Source organism: Nelusetta ayraudi, unplaced genomic scaffold (genome assembly GCF_046127955.1).
Source record: "Nelusetta ayraudi isolate G7.1 ecotype Tasmania unplaced genomic scaffold, CSIRO-AGI_Nayr_v1 ptg000169l, whole genome shotgun sequence".
NCBI classification, from domain to species: Eukaryota; Metazoa; Chordata; class Actinopteri; order Tetraodontiformes; family Monacanthidae; genus Nelusetta; species Nelusetta ayraudi.
In genome coordinates, this window is record NW_027466219.1 from 155,075 (window position 1) to 175,160 (window position 20,086).

The 20,086-nt window shown below is 47.1% G+C and overlaps 1 protein-coding gene across 1 annotated transcript; it reads left to right on the forward strand.

The window, feature by feature from the left end:
- The first annotated feature begins 345 nt into the window (after positions 1-345).
- On the forward strand, positions 346-9,945 carry sik1 (salt-inducible kinase 1). The gene is made up of 14 exons (XM_076014528.1): positions 346-626; positions 1,073-1,273; positions 1,402-1,518; positions 3,915-3,978; positions 4,089-4,250; positions 4,792-4,916; positions 5,014-5,137; positions 5,237-5,457; positions 5,563-5,712; positions 5,808-5,918; positions 6,012-6,237; positions 6,325-6,579; positions 6,713-6,902; positions 6,992-9,945. The coding sequence occupies exons 2-14, from the start codon at positions 1,118-1,120 to the stop codon at positions 7,542-7,544; spliced, it is 2,454 nt and encodes an 817-aa protein (XP_075870643.1). The 5' UTR covers positions 346-626; positions 1,073-1,117; the 3' UTR covers positions 7,545-9,945.
- The last annotated feature ends 10,141 nt before the right edge of the window (positions 9,946-20,086 follow it).

The following is a 20,086-nucleotide window of genomic DNA, read 5'->3' on the forward strand; positions in this document are numbered from 1 at the left end:
AAGGAATTTGACGAAAAAAACAAACAAACAAACAAAAAGCTCGCCACTCGCTTCCTCTTTCTGTTTCGGCGGGCAGCAGCCCGGCCCAGGGAAACATCACGTGGTGACACATCTCCACGACTGACGTCACCGCCGCCATCTCCCAGCAACCCCCGCCATCAGCACGCGCGTCACCGCGAGCCCGAACCACCGCGCGGTTGCCGGGGCAACGGGTGCCTTGCGCTCGGTCTCGGCCTTGTCTCGCACCCAGCTCGTAGCGCTGACGCGAGTGTGACGTAAATAAGGTGGCTATCAATTCGTTTCGGTCGCGGCGGAGGGAGGAGGAAGGAGGCGGAGCGAGAGGAGGAGTTCCCCCCGCTGGTGAGAGCGGCCGAGCCCCGGAGTTAGTAGAGCATTCCGGCGGAGCCCGCGGAGCAGAGCGTCAAGCGGCCGCTGCTCAAAACACCGGGGCCGAAACACTTCCAGTCACAAGACTGGACAGGAAGTAAAGTTGATACCGGCGAGATTTTATTAAATTTTGTTTGAGCACTAAGTTTGTTTTCTGTCTACGTAAGTCGCTACCACTGTGGAATGCTTTGCGTTTCTTTGGGAGCAGCGTGAACTCGTCGTTTATGACCGCATAAAAGGTAAGAAGAGACTCTAGTAACAGATTATGATTATAATTATTATAATTATTATTATAATAATTATCAATATTAATAATAATAATCATAATAATCATAATAATATTTTTTATTTCACTGTTTTTATTTTTGTAAACACTATTCATAGTGTTTATTTTCTAAGTTGTTTTGGTAATTTTTTTTTTTGCACTAACCGGTGATTTTTGTTACAGCATAATTGAAACGACATAATTATTGAGAGTTTACAGTTTTTCATTCTACTTCTGTCATTTTTTGTTTCATTATTCTAAAATGGGAACCTATTGCGCATATTGGGCAAGTGCACTGTCTCCTGCTTGACTCACTCACTGTACACAGTGACGATGATGCACTAGAGACGGTACATCAATGCACACCTCTGCGTCACGAAAAGTCAATTTTTATTCATTTATTTTTGTTGTCCTGTGCAGGTTCTGGCCTGAAACCGTCCCCACCACTGTAATTGTTGCTGCAGCATGGTGATCATGACTGAGAACAGCCAGGGGGCTCAGTCACGACCTGCCCAGGGGGGAAGACCCCTGCAGGTGGGCTTCTACGAGATCATCCGCACCCTGGGGAAGGGAAACTTTGCAGTGGTGAAACTTGCCAGGCATAAAGTCACCAAAACACTGGTAAGTTGCCCTCGACTATAATTATACGGTTGCAAATTATTTTTTTTCTCATTTCCTGCAAGACTCTACATTTTAATTAATCATACATATATTTATAAAAATGTATGTTTTCTTAATTTTGTTCCCAGGTGGCCATCAAAATCATCGACAAGACCCGACTGAACCCGTCCAACCTGGAAAAGATTTACAGAGAAGTGCAGATTATGAAGCTGCTCAACCACCCCCACATCATCAAACTCTACCAGGTACGTTGCTTTGCGTTGCTCTGTGTTGCCGCATGTTATTTGACCCGTGTTTTCTTTTGTGCCGCTCTCCTCCTGGTCAGCATGCAGGAAACCGGTCCGGTGTATTTAAGCCATTGAGTAAAAAAAAAAAAAAATGTGATGGTGTGCAGAATAGGCGAAATCACACACAGCTCTCCAAATCACGACATTGCGGTGCAGAACATTTGTACCCCCTGCACTGTCAATATCTGTACATGTCGGATTTTGGGAGCATTTTTGTTTGTTTGTTTGTTTGTTTGTTTGTTTTCTCTCGGTTTTGCAGCTCTGCCTTGTGTTGAGTAATTAGAATCATAGACGCAGCAGAGCGGCGTTGATGCAGTCCTCCCTGTGTGCATTTGACCGCCCCAGTCCGTATGCTCGCGCAGGAGATTGAAAGTAATCGTTTGTGCCAGTCTGTGCTGGGCTGCGAGCTGTGTATGCCTCAGATGTTTTGCAGTCATGCAGTACAAAAGAGGGAGGTAGAGGGGGGTTAGGATGGGGCAGCCAGAAGAATGCTGGCGAAAGGTAGCCTGCACAGGTTTGTGCGTTAAGCCCAATTAGCATCTGTTAGAGCCGGGTGCAATGTGTCTGCCCATCACGTGAAGGCCACCCCTCTAAGCGCTGCTTTACTCCTAATCAAATTGAGGGCTTAGCGAGAAGAATCCGCTTTGCAGCCTTGGACGCACTGTGGCATGCATCTGGCAGCAAACAGGCGCCCACACAAACAAACAAACGCGTGTGCGCACACACACACACACACACACACACACACACACACACACACACACACACACACACACACACACACACACACACACACACACACACACACACACACACACACACAGAGCACTCTTTCTTTTATTATATCACCCTGGACTTTTTCTGCCCTTTGTTCAGCGTGTGCTGTTATTCCACTCGGAGGGATTGCTTTATGCACACTTAAAAGCAGCTGAGTGCGCCCCGGCTCTGACAATGAGAGCATGGCGTTCTTTTTTTTCTTTTTAAACTAGACTAGCGGTGTTTCCCTTAAGACTCAGTCAAATAGAAATTGAAACACATTGCACACTAGTGGATGGTGCAGACTGGATTAACTCATTAAGATTTAAAAAAATACACAAACGTTGATCCCTGTGACAAATTACAACCATAATAGCATCATTTGGTCTAAGTAGGGCTGATTACAGCATTTGGAAAATTACACACCGCCTCAATGACAGCGTCAACATACTCGATGTTACACATGTGGGGGGGGGGAATCTTTTCGCAGTGGAACTGAAAGCACCTCTCTTGCATCTGCGTCAGATTCGACCCCCTTTTAAAAAGGCTCTGACGTCAAACACGGTCGCCAGTCTCCTGCCTGTGAGGTGCCTGTGTTGATTCGACTCTCCTGCCCCTGGGTAGTCGAGGTGATGCTAGTCAGATGGTTTGCTGCCGGATGACGGCAAACAGCATTCCTCGGCGCTGCTAGCCCGCAGTGGCATAAGATCGTCTCGTGATTCTTGGGGGGGGTTACATCAAGAAACGCGGAATCTTGTTTTGTGCTGCCGGCCCCTCCGTGTCTGACCTTGCACCGGTCGCACCCTCCCTTCTTTCAAGGGCCCTCGACATGGCTCGCCCGCTCTTCAGAGACGTGACGTCAGCCGCACCTCAAGGTGACAGAGCACCCGAGAGCTGCCCTATCAGCGAGATAAAGACGGCTCCCCACTCCCAGCCAGCATCTCGCTGTTCAATTTGCTCTTTCTTAAAGGGAAAGCGAGGGGTGGGGTGTTAATCGCCACGATTCAGCGGAATTTTCAGAGGTGCCCTCCCCCCGCGGCAGCGTTAAAAAACCAGACGGAGGTCTCAGACGGGAGCCGCTTTTGTTTTGCAATCTTTTCCGCTTTGCAAAAGGCCTCTCCCTGGAAATGGGCACCTTCTCTGAACACCAGGAACGGATTAGGAATTAGTTCTCGGTGGCACCGGCTTGATCGCACTTGTTGTTGATTTGCGCATGTGAGCCGTCCATGTGAATCCGCCCCCCCTGCCCGTCCAGAAATAAACTCCAACGCACGTTCGGGCTGTCAGTGTGTGTCGAGAGGCGCTCGTCAGACAGGAGTTTGTTTGTGCAATCGTGGGTTGTTTGCGCGTTCCCCTCAAGGGTTTGTGTTACTTATATTTAAGTCATGAAATAGATGCACGCGGGGCAGTCTGTGACAGCTGGGTTATGCAAGGGGGTATATCATGGAAATGGCAGGCGTCTGCGACTCGCTGTGTGCGGAACAAGTGTGTTGGATGATATAAGGGGGGCGTGGGGAATTTCTGTAGTTTGAAAATGTCCTGTGGTCCTGAACACGATAGTCTAATGTCTCCGCGCTCCATTTCTCCTTCTGTTCTAGGTTATGGAGACCAAAGACATGCTGTACATTGTGACGGAGTACGCAAAGAATGGAGAAATGTTCGGTGAGTTCCTCCTTTGTTTCTTCTTCGTTGTGGGGGAAAGGAACTAAGGCTGATTCTTTGAACTTGACCTAAAATATCTAAAATATTTTTTCCCCTTTTTCCCCCTTCAGACCATTTGACCTCAAATGGTCGCATGAGCGAAGTTGAGGCCCGAAAGAAGTTTTGGCAGATTCTAACAGCCGTCGACTACTGCCACCGGCACCACATCGTTCACCGTGACCTAAAAACTGAGAATCTGCTGCTGGACGCAAACATGAACATCAAACTGGCCGGTAAATCCCACTGAACCAATTGGTACTATTTCCCAAGAGGAGAAATGAATCTCTTCCAAAGGTTTTGCTTGGCCATCGCTGGTTTTTCTGATTTTGCGCTCTGTTTATTTTCATCCCTCCAAAAAAACTAACAAAAAAACGATTTTGGAAACCTCCTAATGAATCGTTGTTGCGCTGCCTTCTGTCGCTAATGAAGGGTAAAACTTATTTAAACTGTGGCAAATGTAGGCCAGGAGCAGTGATCTCATCGCACAAGTACATAGTCAGGATTTTATTACATGGGCTCGGAACAGGGGAGCCGGGACAGCTGGCCTTTTGTGCGAGAAGACGGCATTGATGGAGATAACGTAACGCTTGATACGCTGCGAACGGGTCTGGGAACAGCGTGACACAGAAAACGTTGCGTAAGGCGGCGGGAGGGAGAGGCCAGAGGAAGGCAACACATTTGCATTCCACTGCCGTGACCTTATCAGGCTGCAGCGAAGAGAACACAACCGATCAGCTGATTAAACTTGTTATGTCTCTTCCCTCTGATTTGCAGACTTTGGCTTCGGAAATTTCTACAACGCCGGGGAGCCTCTGTCGACGTGGTGTGGCAGCCCGCCTTATGCCGCCCCTGAGGTGTTTGAGGGGAAGGAGTATGAAGGACCTCAGCTGGACATTTGGGTAAGCTTGCGTAAAGAAAGTGTGCTCGCCCTTCTTCTGGCAAGCGTTCTTTGTCCTTGTATGTTCATTTTTTCTGTTCTTCTCCTTATTATTCCAGAGCCTTGGCGTGGTGCTCTATGTTCTTGTCTGTGGCTCGCTTCCATTCGACGGGCCCAGCCTTCCCGCTCTCAGACAGAGGGTCACAGAGGGCAGATTCCGAATCCCTTTCTTCATGTCCCAAGGTATGACGACAAGCACATCCTCCCCAGCCCTTGAATGAATCAAGTCCGTGGCTCCTTCTTCTTCTCATAGGTCAAATTCTTTACTTTTTCGCTTGGCAGACTGTGAAAACCTGATCCGCAAGATGCTGGTGGTGGACCCGGCCCGCAGGATCACCGTGGCCCAGATTAAGCAGCACCGCTGGATGCTGGCCGATCCGACGGCCGCCCACCAGACCCTCAGCCACTCCCTGACAGAATACAACTCCAACCTGGGCGACTACAGCGAGCCGGTGCTGGGGATCATGAATGCCCTGGGCATCGACCGCCAGAGGACCATCGAGGTGAATGGAAACAACAGTGGGGGGAAAATGCGGGACTCCAATAAAGAAGGGATTGGATTAAGTGCTGAAGAAGAGATACTAATCGACTTGCTGTCCTTTCCTCAGTCTCTGCAGAGCAGCAGCTACAACCATTTCTCCGCTATTTACTACCTTCTGCTGGAGAGGGTGAGAGAGCACCGCACGCAGCAGCTCAATCGCCAGTGTGGCACCTGGAACCAGAGGCCCAGGAGCACGTCAGACTCCTCCAGTCCCGAGGTGAGCATTTCAATCATTCCGGTCCTGATCTGCAGCATCTCTACCGTATGTGCTGAGTCTGAAATGCCTCTCGGTTTTTCCTCGTTCCTTTTCAGGTGATCATGGAGTCCACAGAGAGTTTTAGAACTGCGGCGTGCTCACTTCCAGCAAACGGCGCTGCGCCACTGCATTCCGAGAAGGAGCACGAGCAAGGGGGATTGTTCCAGGTAAATATTCACAGACGGAACCCTGAAACCCTGATTGGTATTCCGCTGCACTTCCAAGCGCGTTAGCTAACAGCCGCACTCTTTTCCTTTCAGCGGGTGGTGTTCCCAGTGGAGGCGAGCCTCAACAGGCTGCTCTGGAACCGCTCCATTTCGCCCAACAGCCTGCTGGAGACCAGCATCAGCGAGGAGGTGAGGCCCAGGGACCTGGAGGAGGAGGAGGCCACGCAAGCCCTGGGGCCCCTGCTGCCACCAACCACCACCTCACGGAGGCACACCCTGGCGGAGGTGTCGGCCCGCTTCCACCAGTGCAACCCACCATGTAAGCTTCACAGACGCATACTGTACAATGGCGCTCTGCACGGCGTCTTGCACAGATCACAAATTAACCCTTGTCCTTCGTGTTCAGGTATCGTGGTGAGCCCTTCGGACGGCGCCTCGTCCGACAGCTGCTTGAAGTCCTCATCCAGCCCGGCGCCCTCCATGCAGGCGGCCATGGGGGGGGTGTCAGCCCTCCTGGCCTCGGGGGCTGAAAGCAGATCCCTGCTGCCCACCGGTGCCCCCTTGAACATCTCCTCCAACCTCCTCCCCCAGGCCCAGGGCAGCCTGCCAGCTGCCAGCTTCCAGGAGGGCCGCAGAGCCTCAGACACCTCCCTCACTCAAGGTGCGGCAGCATGAACTCTCTGAAGTTTTTTTTTGTACCCCTAGTGTGGTATGTCACGATGGATCAAGGAGGGATTGTGTAACACATTTCACATGCTTTTTGTTTTTGTTTCCCCCTCTCTCGCACCCCACAGGCCTCAAAGCTTTCCGCCAGCAGCTGAGGAAAAACACGCGCACCAAAGGGTTTCTGGGGCTGAACAAAATCAAGGGTCTGACCAGGCAGGTTGCCGCCCCGCCCCCCTGCAACCGAGGTAGCAGAGGGTCACTGGGCCCGGCCCTGTCCGAGCACCGCACCATGCTGGAGGAGGTGCTGCACCAGCAGAGGTGAGTGAGACACGTGAAAGTCTGCGGTTCTGTTCGGACTTGGGATTTCAAACAGAGGAGCTGATTTTCTTGCTTTTTTTTTTATCCAGGATGCTACAGATTCAGCACCAACCGCAGCCTCAGGTCCAAGCCCCCCAGGCAGGACCGGTGCAGAACCCACTCTACTACCTGGCCCAGCACCAGTCACCTCCTGCTCCGTCCACTACCGTGTTTGCGCCCTCGTCCATGTTCGACACCGCCGCTGCCCTGCCCTCCAAGCAGGCCCCTGTGGGTCGACAGCAGCACAGCCCCTGGCATCAAGCCCCTGAGACCACCTCCTCTTCCTCCTCCTCTCCTTCCTTCTCCTCCACCTGCGGCGGTTGCTCCTCTTCCGTCGCGTCCTGCTACGCATCCACTCTGTCTCCCGTGGCCTCCGCTGCTTTCCTTCTCGAGGCCCGTCTGCACATCAGTCAGCAAATGCACCCTCATTCCGGCCTGCAGCAGCAGCAGCAGCCCCACTCTGCCACAATGTGCACCTTCCCGTCCATTCCCAAACCAGCCATGTGGAGGCTGGACTCGGTCCCCAGCGCCAACCCTGACATGCAGGAGCTGGGTCTGGCTGCACAGCAGCAGCAGCTCAGCAGCTGCGTCATGGTGAAGTGAAGAGTCGCCACCGTCAACAAACGAGAAGATACGAGCGACAAAATGTACACTTTTACTTGTAACAAACTGCGGCACACAGCCGCCTCTGCTTTTTGATACGACATAAGCTAGTGACTGAGCAATAACCAAACTCTGGACTTGGTCTCAAATCAGAGAGCCAGAAAAGCAATAAGAGACTGAAAGATTCTCATGCAGCTCCCTGATGCTGACGACCACACTTGAAATGAAACCAGAGCTGAAGTTGCCCCTCGAAACCAATTGCATTGACCTTCATCACAGGAAGGCTCTTCCGCATTCTCTTCAAGTAACATTTTGAGTCACTCTCGATGTGTTCCATTTTACTGGGTAGAAGACCAAAATGTTTTCATTTCCAAAACTTTCACTCGCCTTTCTGAAGAGACTTTTATTTTGTCGTAGCAGCGCAATGGACCATACTGCGCTCCCGGCTTGCGATACGCGCTCCCCGAAGGAAATCATTTCAATTTGTGCGTTACTGTGATTGTCTTCTTTTCTTTTTCCTGTGTAAGGTCACGATAGCGCCACAAATGCTTTTTTTTTTTTTTTTTTTACCTCAAGCTGCAAAGTGACTGCTACGTCCTATTCAGCCAAACAAAACGAGAAAAATGAAAAAAAGTAAAGGAAGAAGCATCTTCGCTGACTGAGAAAAGCACAACTGGTACGTCGGTCAGCGTGGTAGCAACTTACACAAGTTAGTTGGAGACGGAACATCTTCGTTAGATTCTGCTACTACCTCCTCAGGCAAGACTTTGGCTAACAGACAAGAACGAACCATGGGAATGACCATTCCTGGCACAAACGGAACAAAGACAGTGGGATCAGTGCAATATTTCACATTGAAATACGAAAAAAGGAACAGTGAAGCTTTGCTTCGGATGGTCTAAAACACTCACGCCTGAGGTTTGTTTTCCATTTATTTTATTTTTTTCTAGCTTGCGTCTGTTCAACCGCGCTAGCAGGTTGACTATAACGGTACTGGCGATACAACGCAGTGACTCGACAGTGCGGGAAAAAACTACTCAAGAGGAAAGGCATTTTCAAACGTTGCCTCTTCACACGCTTGTGATTCTTGAGCTGGGAGAGAATATTTTGGGTTTTACCAAAGGGTGACAGCACAAAAATGGCCGTTCCATCGCAGACACACTACTGACTCTGTCGCTTTGAATGCTGTGCTGAAAATGTAGCGCGGCGACAGTTAGCTCGCACTTTCACGCCATCTCATTAGCATTGTTTTTTTTTTGTTTTTTTTTTGCTGTGAAGAAAAAAAAGACCTGCTGCAACCAAATCCCCAGTGCTAAGTGTTTCAATAGCTGTAGAATTATTTACAGTCAGGACCATGGTGGTATTCATTTTTGTATTTTTCTAGAAAAGAAGAACAAAAAAACGAAGATACACACGCACACACACACACACACACACACACACACACACACACACACACACACACACACACACACACACACACACACACACACACACAGACTTTTTTTTTCTTTCCTAATTTAGCAATACCATATTGTGCTGGAAGTGGAATTTCTTCTTCTGTTGTCCACAAGCAGCTAGAACTAGGGAAAAATGAGTGGATTCACTCATTTGGGACAATGTATTAGAAAAAGCAAGAGATGTGTGATACTGTAAGCTTGCCTAGTCCTCTCATATCTGTGAAACACCTTGTAGAAGAACAGTGTCTTTTTTTTTTCTGCTTGTTTTTTGTTTTGTTTTTTAAATTAGAAAAAAAAATCATTAATACCGACAACAAAAAAACCCACTTCTACATTGGAAACATGCAGTGTTAATATTTGTATCCAATACTTTTTTGTTGCAGGTTGATTGCACTCACTACCAACACTTGTGCCTTTATGTGAACAAAACGTACAAGCAGAGGTCTCCAAGTTCGAGGCCATTCACTCCTAATTTACCCCATTTGATATCTCAGCTGAACACCCCGCAGCCCATCTTCTCTTGATATGATCTTCGACCTTGCTCCGTTGACAGAAGCAAGATTTGTTGCACTTTATTCATATTTCTTACTACAGAGGTGTCTATTTCTTTTCATGACAACAAAAGAAACTTCCCAGACACGCTGAAGTGCTCAGACTCTTTATGCAAGTCTGTCTGAAGTCCCCCCCGTACCCCCCCCCCCCCCCCCCCCACACACACACACACACACACACACACACCTTGTTTTTGATACTTTGGATAACGAAGAGTGTTTCATTTCACATGATCCTTCCTGTTTTGTTACTTGACCACGTGAGCCTGTGCGTGTGCCTGCTATGTGTGTTTGTGTGAGAGGGGCTGGAGAAACAAGAATGTTAGTACAAGAGTGACTGTTTATTTATGTGGCTATTTATTTGAATAAAGTTCACTTCCTACACTCTCAGTCTGCTTGTTCGTATTTCTTTGCTCTTGTTGATTTGACTTGTTGATTGGCTAAGTGTAGAACGTACTTTGCAGATACACTTTCACTTGGGGTTACGATGTGAACAATATTGTACTCATCTACTAATTACATACATCCATATATGTACATTAATATAATTATAAATATATATGTATATATATTATACATATAAGTATACATGTATGCATATATTAAACCATCATCACTAACATTTCAAACAAAATGAATGATCAAATTGCTTATTTAGCCTTAAATATTTTTTTTCAAGCATGTACCAGCCTTGAAGATTCCTACATATCACTCAAATTATAAGCGGTACTCGTAGCAGTTCTAAAAAAAGACTAATCGGAATCGTATTACACACGCAGACAACATGAAAGCACTGCGCAAGTGTGTCATTGCTAATTACGTAGAGGATAAAAACAGAATGTGCAGGGACACTATGTCCATGGCATGATGCACAGTGATGTTTCATTTGACCCCAAAGACCTTCTGCTGGCTGGTTATTCATTTAACATACTGACAGGAAAGAGAAAAAAAAAAAAAAAGCTTTATGGGAGTTGAATGACGCAACCAGCCACATAAGAAGCCAAACCGACTCTGAGCCAAGCGGCGCTGTGCCTTATCTTGAGTCTCCAAATGTGCTTTTTCTCTGCAGGATCACACTGTGAGCCGCTGCTAAACTGACTCATGCAGCCATGATGTACAGAGAACATATGGCATTTGGCATACGTCCCCAGGGATTTGCCTCAGAGGGTCCAGCGATGCATTTGACATTTTAGGGGGCCGCGAACCCGTCAGTCATCGACAGGCGTTTTGGACTGCGCACATGACATTCATTCACTAACAAGATTTTCCTATAATGCCTGCTCAACATATGGTCGCCAATAGAGGTCATTGATAGCGGTGGCAGTGTAGATGTACTGTGCATGTTATGTATGCTTGAAGCCAGCAACTGGTAGCAAAAACTTGGTTGTTGGCTTTCTTCGGAGCTTTCTTTGGAGCATCATGTCCTACAGGCCAATTGTTTTCAACATTCGTCAAAGCAATTTAGGAGACATTTTTCATCAATTCAAACCTAGACAAAAGCTTGAGGAGAATTTCCATCCATTTTCAAAACCTTTTAAAATTCCTAACCCTAACCCAGCCGGGGATGGAACCCACAACCTACCAGTCTCAGGGCAGACACATTACCACTAGACCACTGAGCTGAACTGCTTGGAACTGCTTTATTCCATGGCAGCGTCAACTAAACAACGTGTTGGAAAGATTTCCCAGACATTTTGGTCCACATTGACGCAACAGCATCACACGGTAGATGGAGATTCATCCTGTATGAATCTCACATACCACCGCGTTCCAAAGATGCTCTATTAAATAGTTACATTGGCGCGCTGTGGGCATGGAAATGGTCCTACAAAGACTCCGACACCCACCCAAACTGTTGACACAAGTCAGGATGGATCCATGCTTTCATGTTTGCGCTACATTCTGACTCCACCGTCTGAATGTCGCAGCAGAAATTGTGACTCATCACGACCAAGCAATGCTTTTTCCAGTCTTCTATTATCCAATTTTGGTGAGTCTGTGGGGACTGTGAGCACTAGTTCCTCTTCTGAGCTGATGGGAGTGCCACCAAGTGTGGTCTTCTTCTGCTGCTGTAGCCCATCAGCCTCACGGTAAAATGTGCTGGTCTTCCGAACAACCGTTTAGTAACAAATGATTCCTATAGTAACCGGTGGCTTTACAGTGGTCGCTCATTGGATATTTCCACCTTTTGGGCTATTTTCTGTAATCCATTGAGATGTGTGTGGGTAAAAAAATCCCAGTAGAGATTCTGTTACTGTCCTACCAAGTAGTCTTCTGCAACATTACCGTCCATTCATGCCTATATACTTCAGTGGATGGAGTCACAGCCATGTGATTGGCTTGTTAGCTATTTGCATCGACGTGCAGTCGAATAGTTGTGCCTAACAAAAATGGTGATGGCCGTATCAACGGCGCATGTAGTTGACGCGTGTCAGTATTACAGTCTCACCCCGCGTGTGGATTACACATTTATATTAAGCTGTGGACAGTTTTCTCAATGGCAAATTTAGGGTGAGGGTTGGGTTAGGGGTCTGGGAAGGGGCCCCCAGTGGGGGAAAATGTGATACTGAAACGCTGCGGCCTAAGACCGGGGCAAATACAAAGTGTGATTATAAGTTGGCAGACTGTGTCAGATGCCTGCCTGCGGGTGTAAATTGCACTCAGTAGCTTTGGTAGTTCTGTCGGGGTCAGCCAGTGCAAGACAGTTTATGCATGAGCAGCATGAAAATGATGGCCTCCAGCGTGTATAAGGAGCATTTAGATCCTTCAACCGAGCAACAACGCAAGGTCATAATTAGAGTCTATCGTCAATGTACCGTGTGAAACGTCTTGGACCTAAAGAATGTTTTGGATGAAAATAAATGTGGTTCTCCGTATGATGTTTTAAATTCACGGCAGTGAGACAGTCGATGTCTGTGGTAAACAACATACGGATGGGAAAGGATATTGAGTGGAAATGAAGCAAATGCATTTTGTCTCCCGAACAATGGAGATTTGAGGGCCCAAATGAATAACGTGGTGAAACGACTATTTGGAATATTGAAACCAGGCCTTTTTAAATACACACTTTTTCTAATTTCACAGTAAGTGTGTCAGAGAATCCTGATACCAGTTATTTCCGGGGTAACAAAGTCACATTTATTACTATCAATGTCAGAAGGAATCCACATCCAATCATTTAAAACAACGTGTGTGAGCTTCTTGATAACATCCAGCTCTATTAAGTGGGTAAAATTAGGCTTAGTCTGTGCGGATGGTACTCTGGATTCAGAAAGCAAAGTTTCACTTTGCGAGTTCTATCGTCTGTGTTCTGCTTTTGGACGAGATTATCACACCTTTCGCTCGCCGTCCATTGTGTCGACTCACCTTATGACCTCTGTATTCCCCACATGCCCATCAAAATGAAGCTCTTCCCGAAAGAGGCCACTCACCATTATACACTCGCACTAAGTGGCTGGAGTATTAAAAGTGCTTGGTGTCGAGCTGTTTCCCAGAAACGCTGAGCGTGGACAGAAAGCAGAAGATGAGCCAGCGAGAGAGGAAGCCCGGAGAGAGAAAGAAACGAGCGTTGAGTGGCGGGGGGGTGACTGTGTGTCCGATTGCAAAACGGAAAGTCAGACTCATGAGGTCAATTAAATTGTGTCAGCAGCAAGAACTGTTGCATAAGGAACTATGGGGCGGCTGACTTTCAGTAATTTAAGGCCACTGGCCTGAATATAACGCAAAGCTCCTGAAAAGCCAGAGTCACTCCCTGAAGGGGCCCGCAGGCACTTTCTGATCTCTCACCTCACTGCGAGATTAGGACCCCGTGAAGTGCGCGTGTGTGTGTGTGAGAAAGAAGCTGAGGCACATGCGTCACTGGATGTAATCAAGCTCTCTGCTAGGACCAGTATAAATACCAGAGGATTTGTGGGGCTCGGCTCTCAGCAAAGCAAATAAACAAGTTTCGGAAGTCGAGCGGCAGCCGTTCGCAGATCCATGTGGGAACGGCGGCGGCAGCAGAGACGTTCACTTTCCTACTTTTTAAAAATTTAAAAAAAAACATTGCAGGAGCGGCGCAGTTCGATTACGTAAAGAGAGGAAGGTATGACTGGGAGTGGATAGAGCGAAACTCCCCATGTAACCCAAGAAGGCGTGAAAAAAAGATTTTGTAACAAAGAAGCAGACCAACGAGGCAGTGCTTTTGAAAAAAAATGGTACTTTATTGGACACAATAGTTATTTAAGGGTTGTATTTACAGCCTCCTATGAAAAATGCTCACTTTCTAAATCTGATCGTCTTTCCAAAGTGCCCTTTATGACATTACAAAGGCAAATAACCAGAACCTTGTTTGTGGCCCACTTTCTGTGAAATACGGTGACTGGAGACGCTGGTAACTGTTAGAAGACATTGGAAAAGTAGAATTTTGCAGAACAGAAGTCCTTTTATCTACCAACTGCTTGTAGCCACAACAGAGTCACCTAAATCCGCAGCTCTCAGTTGGAGCTCATCGTTCGGACGTTTTCTAATTGCTTCCAAAAACCAAAGGGATCCTCGTTGAAGTCTCAACGTTATCTCACCGCAGAGCGTTTGCCAGTGTGTCATTTTCAGTCGCTGCCAGTCTCCTGTTTGCTTGTTCGAGTGCAAAATAAAGGCCTTGGCTCGAGCTCGCGGGACGACTGGGGGAAGTGAAAAACAAAGGTGAGGAAGGACTTCTGCTGTTGGCTGTTGTCAGCACAGAGGCCGGACACGTTTTCAGCCACGTGTGGCTACACACTTATGCAGAGGGTTTTTCTCTTACAGAGTTTATTTCACTGACTTATTTACACAAATTGTGCCATTGTAAAGTCTGGAAGTCATTGGTTAGAGCACAACAATTGTATAATATCAACTAAATGGGGGGGAAAACTGACAAAATCAGATTGTATCGCAATAAGATTTCTTCAATACAAGTCACTAATACTCCAAACACTGCCAGCCTTCTCTTCAAACACACAACAGTAGATGATGGTAGTCGATCCATTTAGTTTGAAATAAATCCCAGCCTCTCATTTCTGGCCTGAGCATCAGAGAACTCTCGACCTCCATTCATAGCTCCGACTTCTCCAGCGAGAACTCACACTTGGTGTTCAGCGCTTTTATTGTCCTTTCAGCGTGGTGACACCACCCCGGACTGTAATTTGGGAGGCTCAGACATCAGCACAAAACAACACTGGTGTGGCACTCCAGTCAAAGTGAGATTAAAGGAAAGCACGCTCTCGCACACACGTACACACACACACACACACACACTCACACTCACACACTCAAGTCAGCTGCGAGAGCTATGACGCACATTGGGATCTGTTCATATTGTACAGCAGGCTTTGGCGTCTGCGTGAGCATTCCATCGCAGCCATTACATTCCATTACTCTCTCACTAAGAAGCTGGGTGTTGAATTACACAGTGAAATCACACTCCAAAAAAATTAATAAATGAAAGCTCACATAAACTCAAATTAAAAAGTTCAACATCAAATAACTTCTCTTATAAAAATAAAAATCTTTTCAGGGTATCTCATGATCAGCCTTTCAGATAATTAGCAGACAAACAGACTTGCTTGTCAACTAATTTGCTACAGTGTGTGAAACAGAGTGTGCTACAAAGTGCAAAGCGGATGTAGTTAAGTATGTTAATAATTCTGCTGCTGTTTGATAGTAAATATAATTGGGGAACAGACCGAAAATGGTGTGTAAGGTTTTTGTAACGAGAAAGCTGGAAAGTCAGTATTAACCACAGATTTTGTTGTGTGCTGACATGTTGTGATTTTGCGTTCTTTCACTCTTTTTCGTGCTCTGCTATCATGCAACAGTCTATACTTTCCTAGAATAGTCCTCACAGTGAGTTTCATAAAAATCTAAATCATGAATTGTAAAAAAATTAAATTAAATAAAACGTTGACCCCCGCATTCAAGGTTTTGGTTAATTTTCTGACATGTTGGGATTTTGTGTTCTTTCACTCATGGAAAAGTCCTCCTGGTGAGTTTGAGAAAAATCTGAGTCAGAATTATTTTTTTCAAACTTTCAAAATTTGCGAAAACACATAAAAGGGGTATTGCATACTTTTATTTCCAGACAAATCTAATATCAGGCTGACTTGGTATTGTGCCAGCGATAGCAAAACAGTCTCAAGGGCAGATGAAACCAGACCTTTTCCGAATATCCCACCTGTTCCTAGTCTCTCTCATGGTTCTATGTTCCAACTTGGGAACTTTTAGCTAAGGCAGAAGGGCACCAACAGTCCCGTGGGAGACAAAGAGTGGCGTGTTGTTTCGTATGGTCAGATCTTCATGACACGGGAGTTTTGGTCGAGGTGTCTCCGTGGGGACTTGGGGGACAGATGGCGGCCGTGTCAGCAGAGTCGCTCTCCTCACGCTCCTGTTACACTTCACTCATGACATCAGAGATGACACCACGGCTTTGTTGCCATGTGATCACGTATCGCAAGTTGAGAGTATCACTGGCACCGCCGACACCGCCTCAGAGTTTTCTCTAACTGAACTCACTGACACGACATGACAGAGGCTCCTTCCCTCCAAAACCCCTGTCAACATTATCTTTAGTTGATGTAAACAAAAATTTAAGATGCAGTGATGTTCATCGTTAAAACCACAGCTGATTGGGATTTCTTAAAAAGGCAGAATTATCAAATTGAACAGAATACCCTCCAACACATTAGCACATGGTCATCAGCAAAAGTGGAAAATTGCAGGTAAGGAAGTGTAGGTAAATAATGACGGCTCGTTATGGACACCAGTCTTTAACGGTGGTGAGTCTGCTTTGACTGTGGCAAAGAGATTTTCCGGTACAGATTCAGACTCCACAGGCTGTGGGATTGAATATGGATTGAACCTTCCACTTTTCTTGTTGTAAAAATACCTCTGCATTAATCGAATCAAATCATCACCTGCATCGTGCCAAATCATAGTTATCGCAGGGCGCTCAACCTGTTGCGCAGGCTTGGACGAGTCGCTCCAGTTGTTCCCACCGACAGCAAACACTGAGGAGACAGTGGCAAAGAAAAACCTCGAGAAGATCCTTACGCTCAAATAAAGTTCGGGAACCCATCCACCAGAATTAGAAAGAGAAAACAGTCGCTGGTGGTCAACAGTTTTCTGATATGGGATTTAATTGGTGATACTAACTACACCAATACCCTGGAATTCTTAATCTTGTTTTTTGATCAGTCTTGAAAGTAAAAAAAACAAATAAAAAAAAAAACGAATTCAGCAAGAAGTCTTTGCCATTGGTCAAAACAGATGGACAATAAATGTGACGTTGATCAACTTACTGGACATGCTTGATACACTCTGAGAAAGTGAAATCCATGTTTACACACATACACGCACACACCCATCCACCATCCGCACGACACACAACCTGCGCTGCTTCTTTATCTGTGCCAACATCTTTGTCTTTCTGTCGCTTCGCTGCTGCAGCGGACAGATGAAGCGTTGCATTGACGTCAGCCGGTCTGGCTGCACAATGCGCCCAGCAGCCTCTGAGGAGTTTGCAAAGTCTCCGTCTCCGTCTCCACTCCTGAACTTCTGGTTACGCAAAGGCTGCAAGCAGCGTGCATGCATGCATGCATACTGTATGTGTGGAAAAGTGAAGTGTGTGTGTGTGTGTGTGTGTGTGTGTGTGTCCATTAAGTGGGTCATTTGTGTTTGCCCGACTGGATGCGAGGGCAGGGGAGGGAGGTCAGAGGGTTTCCAAGAGTGGAGCAGATTGTTTGGGACAAGGAGCCACATACAGTCATGTGGCTCCTTGCAGCTGAAAGTTGCCAGGCTAAATCTCGGAGCGAGACGCTTGTTCGTTCCGATTCGTCGGGGCCGCTGCCTCGTTCCTGAGTCACACCCTGCGGGACCCTGCATGACTCAAAGTGGCCACTTGGAGCTGCTCACTTAGAAGGAGTGTTGTAGTACTCGACATTGGTCTTGGTCTCAAGACCACTTTGTAAGGCTCTCGGCCTCGTCTCAGACTATGAGGCATGTTAACTCGGTCTTGTCTCAGTCTCGGACTGGGCGGACTCAGGATTTTTGATCAAGACCAGTCAAGCCAACACTACAATGGCACGATAATAATGGCAAAGAATCCAGCTGCTGCCGTTTTATGCTCTATTTGTGACACCCAGAGTGACACAGCCTGATTTATAAAGTCTGTGTCTAGTCTTGGTCTCGAACCCCAAAATGTCTTGGTCTTGTCTCGATCTCGATACTCTCTAGTCTTGATAATGCCTTGGTCTCGGTTGGTGCAGTCTTGACTACAGCACTACTTAGAAGCGCTCCAATCAACCAACACGCTGACCTCACCACCAGCACCACCACTTTCCTGCACACAATGGGCGCCGCTCTCACGTCATGTTTGCATGCTTGCCTTCTGGAATTTGCATCAAGGTAATGCCTGCTAAAGATCACGGCCGCTAATCTTCCACTTCGACTTTGCTGATAAGCAATCAACTGCGCCGTTCTCCAGACGAAGGCAGAGCCGCCGCCTCTGCCAGCGTGTGATTACTTCAGCCGCTGGAAAAGATCCAACGACTTCTTCAAGCGCCTGGATGGCAGACAGTAATCAGGGAGAGCTGTGAACGATCACATTAAACTTTTAGTTTCTTCTCCCCTCCCTGAGTTTTGGGCAGCATTAAAAGTTGAGCAGACAACAGAAAAACCTCCTGTTGTAGCTCATTGGGTTTCCACCGAGCGCCGACACGCGTAGTGAGGAGACTTCTAATCCTGGCACGGTGCCACTGCGAGGTGCTCACTCACTGGCCCCCGTGTTGCCTTCAAAGAATAGATCTGGACTTTTTTTTCAGTTAGACAAGCAGCCAGAGCCTCCTCTGCAGCGTGACGAAGACGTTGGCATTTTGAGAAATTATTTTGGTGCGTGTACAGCATAAAAAAAAGTTCGAGATCCAGAGAGGCCCCGTGTTGACTCATAGGTTTTATAAATCAGGTCAACTCTGTGTGTTCAAGGAAAAGCAGACAAGCTCTGGTATTTACCGCACTTGCGGCATAAAGGAAGTGCTACACATCGAGAACAAAAGTGCCCTGGCAGTGAAAACTCTTTCCACTGTTCTGCCTGTTTGGGTGAAAACACACAAAAGTCTTGCAGGTGGTTGCTCAATGTTCACTTTTTGCACACCTGGCGGAAAATGAAGGCGAATGAATGAACAGACTCCACAGGTTCTTCCTATAGTGTCTGACATCTCGGAAATCACGGTGCAGCTATCTGGGCCAGACTTTGATCCGGGGGCAGAAATGCAATATTAGTCTTGGCAGAAGAGTCACAAGTGGGCACCGGTCCAGAGAACCCACACAGTGCGATAGAGGATGGAGCGTCTGAGATAAACAGAAAGGCCGCTAGACTGAGGAAGAATCTTCAGTCTGTGCACAGTTACGCCTTTGGATCAAGCGCTTCACTGCCGTATCCACAGGACTAGACCTTTTCCTTTGCAAGGGTTTACATTCACAAGAACATCTTTTTAAAGTGATTCTTCTTAACCGTCTTTAACAAAATTGCTACAAGCCAGACGCAGGTCTTGGATATTTCTCTGCACCCGTGACGGTGCAGAAGCAGTTGAATGAGTAACTTGCCTGTCACGCCAAACACAATAGAAGAACAGACACTTCCTGAGCGAGCGGCAAAACAGGATGGAAATGGAAAAAGAGAGAAAGGGAAACAGATTTCGTGTGCTTTCACGGTTGATGGTACAAAACCGCTGCGGTGGGCGACTGGTACAACCTGTGACTTGTAACGCTGTTTACAATTAGAATACAGATGTGACCTTGGCTATCCTTGCATCGAATGGAAACAGGCCGGATCTCCTCCAGGCCGAAGATGCAGTGAACATAAACGCAGGTGTTGACATCAGCGTTCCCCCCTCAAACTCAACTGACTACTCAAATTTGTCAGATTTCTAAAAGCTTTTGTGTAGACAGGAGGGCAGAAGATATTTTCAAAGTCATCAACGTATGTGTGGATGGGGCCTAAATTTCAATAAGCAGACTCATGCACCAGCAGAATCCTAGAAGAGGGATCGGCTCGTGCTCATAGAACAAGATTTACAGCAGCGTGGCCTCCCCTTCCGTTCCCCTCTCTCTCCGCAAGCACAGTGACAGGAACAAGCGCTCTGTGTAAAAGGAAATGAACGTACATCCTCTTGACGTCATGGTCCTCTGTTCACTTGACGAAGGGCGGGCGGTGGGGAGAGCTGTGCTCACTGCATCACTGGATGAGCGCACCATGAAAGGAAAATTTTATCGGGAAACCATGTAAAAGTTTTCTCTGCAGCTTGCACCGAAATCCATTCGTGTGTGTGTGTGTGTGTGTGTGTGTGTGTGTGTGTGTGTGTGTGAGTGTGTGTGAGAGAGAGAGAGAGAAAGAGAGAGAGAGAGAGAGAGAGAGAGAGAGAGAGAGAGAGAGAGAGAGAGAGAGAGGGCAGCAGCACTGAGCTCGTCTGACAGCAGCTCTCTAAGGGAATCGGTGGGAAAACCCTTTTTCACTTAGTGACAG

Excerpts from the sequence above, each read along its gene's own strand:
- sik1 (XM_076014528.1), top strand. The coding sequence starts at position 1,118 with ATGGTGATCATGACTGAGAACAGCCAGGGGGCTCAGTCACGACCTGCC. Across the intron at positions 5,138-5,236 it reads CCCTTTCTTCATGTCCCAAG|ACTGTGAAAACCTGATCCGC; the intron begins GTATGACGACAA and ends TTCGCTTGGCAG. Across the intron at positions 5,919-6,011 it reads AGCAAGGGGGATTGTTCCAG|CGGGTGGTGTTCCCAGTGGA; the intron begins GTAAATATTCAC and ends TTTTCCTTTCAG.